At 34.4% G+C, this 4363-nt stretch overlaps 1 protein-coding gene across 2 annotated transcripts in view; it reads left to right on the forward strand.

Annotated features, from left to right (window-relative positions):
• LOC103397093 (heterogeneous nuclear ribonucleoprotein K-like) overlaps window positions 1–2366 on the forward strand; it is a 19646-nt gene extending 17280 nt beyond the window's left edge. Inside the window, exons 15-16 of one of the 2 annotated variants that reach the window (XM_008335339.3) lie at window positions 760–929; window positions 1599–2366. In XM_008335339.3, coding sequence (XP_008333561.1) covers window positions 760–929; window positions 1599–1647 — 219 coding nt within the window. In that variant the 3' untranslated portion in view covers window positions 1648–2366. Of the gene's footprint in view, window positions 1–759; window positions 930–1598 lie in introns of those variants that run through there. The other variant, XM_017042642.2, reaches the window with a different exon arrangement.
• The last annotated feature ends 1997 nt before the right edge of the window (window positions 2367–4363 follow it).

Raw genomic sequence — 4363 nt, forward strand, 5'->3', positions numbered from 1 at the left:
TGAAAATCTGTGGTCTGTTTTAAAGCAGGCTGTCCATGCTCGGAAACCATCAAACCTGACTGAACTGGAGATGTTTTGTATAGAAGAATGGTCAAAAATACCTTCAACCACAATCCAGACCCTCATTGGAAGCTATAGGAAGCGTTTAGAGGCTGGTATTTCTGCCAAAGGAGGGTCTACTAAATATTGATGTAATTTTTCTGTTGGGGTGCCCAAATTTATGCACCTGCCTACTTTTGTTTAAGTAATTATTGCACACTTTCTGTAAATCCTATAAACTTCATTTCACTTCTTAAACATCAGTGTTTGTTTGCTATATGATATATTTAATTGAAATTGCTGTTCCGAGCAACCAATGATCCATAAATGAAAATCTTGAAAATGATCAGGGGTGCCCAAACTTTTTCATACCACTGTATATCAAAATTAACTCTTACATTTAAAGAAAACCATAAAAGGTCAACCTATTTGACAGTGAATGAAAACATTTTTAATACTTAAAAATGCAATATTAAAAAAATGTTGATTGTTTTTCACTCTACAGTAACTTTTCAATTTCACCAATAAATGTAATAACTCGACTAACAAGATGACCTGAATACCTGAATTTGATTGTATTCATTTTTAGCCCCGATTCTTTTCATTTTAACCAGGCTTTTCTTTAATGCTGTTCAATTGAAATGCATAATAACACTTCCATCTCATCCCCTAATTAAAGCAGAACTCATCAACTTTTTTGTCTCTGTTTTATGCTGACAGCTTGCTGGGTCTATTATTGGTAAGGGAGGCCAGAGGATCAAACAGATCCGTCATGACTCTGGAGCCTCCATCAAAATTGATGAGCCTCTGGAAGGTGCAGAGGATCGGATCATCACCATTATTGGCACACAGGATCAAATCCAGAATGCTCAGTACCTTCTACAGAACAGGCAAGTTTACACTCTTATATATTAAACTCAACTATTTATCTATCTATTCATAAAATCACTGAGTTTCAGCATTTTTTTTTATTCCGTGTAAAACATGTTAAAACTATTGGTTCTATTGCCTGTTCAGCTGAATATGATGAAGATTTTTTTCAAGTGTATACATTTTTTCCATCTAAGCCACTGCCCTGTGAAGAAGGGAGTGGATTTATATTTTTTTTTTTCTCTCTTTCTCCTTGGCTGTTGCTGTATGGAAGACTAGTGATTTTGTTGTTTTTAGTTAGATCAAACGACAACAGATCACAGTCTGCCAAACAGCACAGGCTTCTCCTCTTCTCCTTGGCCACCAGTAGGCACATATGATCCACACTACTACTACTTTGATGCTATCAGATCTTAACCTGTATGCTAATGTCCATCTGTCCCCACTGTCTCATTGGTAGTGTCATGTTACCCACCCATTCACCTCCTTATCTTGAGCTCTTACTGCCTGCACGATTGTGCTTTTTTTCCTTTTATTCCAACTACTTTACATCCTGTTTCCTGTTCTAAGTCTTAATTTACTCTTCTTGATCTGCCTCCTTATTAATTTAATTGATGGAAAGCTTTGTCACTAACTTGAGATTTTTTTTTTTTGGTTGTGTGTATTTTCCCCCCCTCCTGTGATTTCAGTGTGAAGCAGTACTCTGGTCATTTGCTGTTGACCCAGGAGACTGACTGAAGTAGACCCAGATCACCCCCACCATCTCAAACCTTTCCACCTCAGTGTGACTCATTCACTTCAAACCTTTTTTTCTGATTAATGGGTGTTTTTCTTATTTTATTTTTTAGTTTAACTTTGTTTTATTGGAAAATATTCAACATTCCTGTGCATTTAAAATGTAGATGTCCTGCATTGTGTCGTCTATTAGTTTATAAGAGGCTTAACACCACATCTGTCAAAATATGCTATGGTCTAGAAAAAGAGAAAACGTCATATGTCTACATTTGTGACTTCGTCTGTCCTGTGGGTGAGCATGCATGTTGACAAGTTTCCTTCATTTTTTTTTAATCAGTCCCTTTACACAATGTTGTACAAAAATACAAATTGTGCAACATAGATAATGTAAAATGTCCTGTATTTTGAACAAAAAAGAAATGTAAATTTTACCCTGAAAGATTAAAATTTTTGCAATGTTCTAAGTTGAGATGCTTGTACAAGCCTGGTACAGGACACTGACTTATTATTAAGGATATAAGTTGTGTAACAAATAAGCGGACTCGCACAACTTAGTCTTCACAAATGGTAACTTGAAGTGAGTGATTATTTGACAAACAAAAATTTTATTATTTTGTCTCATTGACCCTGCATTTCCTGTGCTCTGTGCTCGTTTGTGCACCGTGCTGTAGACGTCACTCTTTGAAATTGTAAAATGAATAAAGATGCCACTTTCTACTGAACCAGTTTCTAACTTGTGTTGTGTGCATGGTTAGGGACAAAAGTATGTGCTGAAATGTGCATGGAATTTGACACATTTAATGACAATTTTTTGTTAAAGACTACAGTATCTTGCATACTGTAGGCAAACTGAGTTTTTGCCCCCTGGTTATGTCAAGTATTGATTGTGGAAAGTCTTGGGTTCTTCTATTTGTTGGTCTTGTAAAACTGGTCTCCAGTTCAATCCAATTTGTATTGGCTTTAAGTTATGGTATGTATCAAGTTGTTTTGGATAATATCCTAATCTCTGGTGTTGTTGTTAAATTCTGAAAGAGTTGTTATAAAATCACAATACATGTTTATTTTTTCATAGTTCTATGGATATTTAAGGGTTTACAGCACGATGATATCGCCAGTCTTTACTTTTTTTGTTATAACTACCAACAAAGGCATTTAAATTGATCTTAACATAGGGACTTTACTGTTTTAATCAGGTAGTGGTCACGACAATCGAATGTTGTTTTATGGGCTTTCTCCCTTACTTCACGTGATTGGTCTATTTAATTGTGACGTGTCCAATGTGGACACGGAGATTGGCGCAGTTGAAAATCAGTGGAAGTTTACGCTCACAGCACTGGGTTCTAGCACATCACTGCCGGTAAGTAGAGCTAAAAAAAAATCCACCTGCAGGTTTAAAAGATTGGACACTTAACATATAAGACCTTCTGTTCAAGCGCAGTTGTCAGTGCACTGTGTGTTTAATATGGAGACTATAAAACTGAAACCAAAAATAAAACCAAAATCTTCGCTTATTTAGTTGTCGTTGCAGTTAAGTAACTTCAAGTTGTTTATTAACAGACCCTTTCTATTAATTTCCACTCAATAATTTTAGTGCAATAACCACAATCTCCATTTGCATTACTATTATATTTCAATAAACCAGTGTATTTCTATTTTATATTCTAAGTATATATATGTGTGTATATATATGCTAATGCAATGCTTGTGTGTGTATGTCTGTACATGTGTATGTATGTATGTATATATATATATATATACACACACACTGTATAGGTATATATGTGTGTGTGTGAATATGTATATGTATATAGCGCATATACAGTATGTGGATGTGGGCCTATGTACATGTGTATGTATATATATGCATATTTATAACATATACTGTGTATAAATATATTGCTAATATCCATCCTATAATATTATATTATATATGTATAGTAGCTCCTAGTAATAATGGTTGTATAAATCTGGTCGACACCCCATACACTAATATATCTACTGGAACTGCCTATATAGCTAACTGTTTATCTAATTTAGTTATTTAATTATGCAACTATTTAGACTGTTCATATAGTTAAACTATTGATATACCTGTTCACATAACATCCTTATACTTATACTAGTTTTGCTTTAATATACATATACATACCATAAAGATAATGTGGTATACTTAGTGTACATACACACACATATATATAAATATATATATAACAATGGTTAACAATGGTATAATTGAAATACAATAATAAATAATAATTGCGATTTCCATTAACAACACCATACATGGCAACAATAATTACCTACTAATCTACTAATACTACTAACACTATCTACTTCTGCTAACCTAACTAACATCCACTGTTCAGGTTTCCCATTTTCATTGACAGTGTGCTGCTACTCATGTTTATATTTTATTGTATTTTACCTATTTGTGTGTTTTTTACTGTTGTTTTGGTACTGTACTGCCGCTGGAGCCTAAATTTCCCGAAGGGAACTCCCAAGGGAGAAATAAAGTTCTGTCTGTCTGTCAGGCAGGTTTATTCTAACATACAGTATATGACGACAAAGTAACAACACAAAAGACGTCTTGATTTTTTTACTTGCAAGGGGAGAGTGCAGCTTACTCTTCTGGCAGCTTCCTCATCAACTCCGAGTAGCCACACCCTTCCTCTGTACGTTTATTGAGTTTATAAAAGTATCAGATTACATATCATGTGAT

This window comes from Cynoglossus semilaevis, chromosome W, assembly GCF_000523025.1.
Source record: "Cynoglossus semilaevis isolate Cse_v1.0 chromosome W, Cse_v1.0, whole genome shotgun sequence".
Taxonomy (NCBI): Eukaryota; Metazoa; Chordata; class Actinopteri; order Pleuronectiformes; family Cynoglossidae; genus Cynoglossus; species Cynoglossus semilaevis.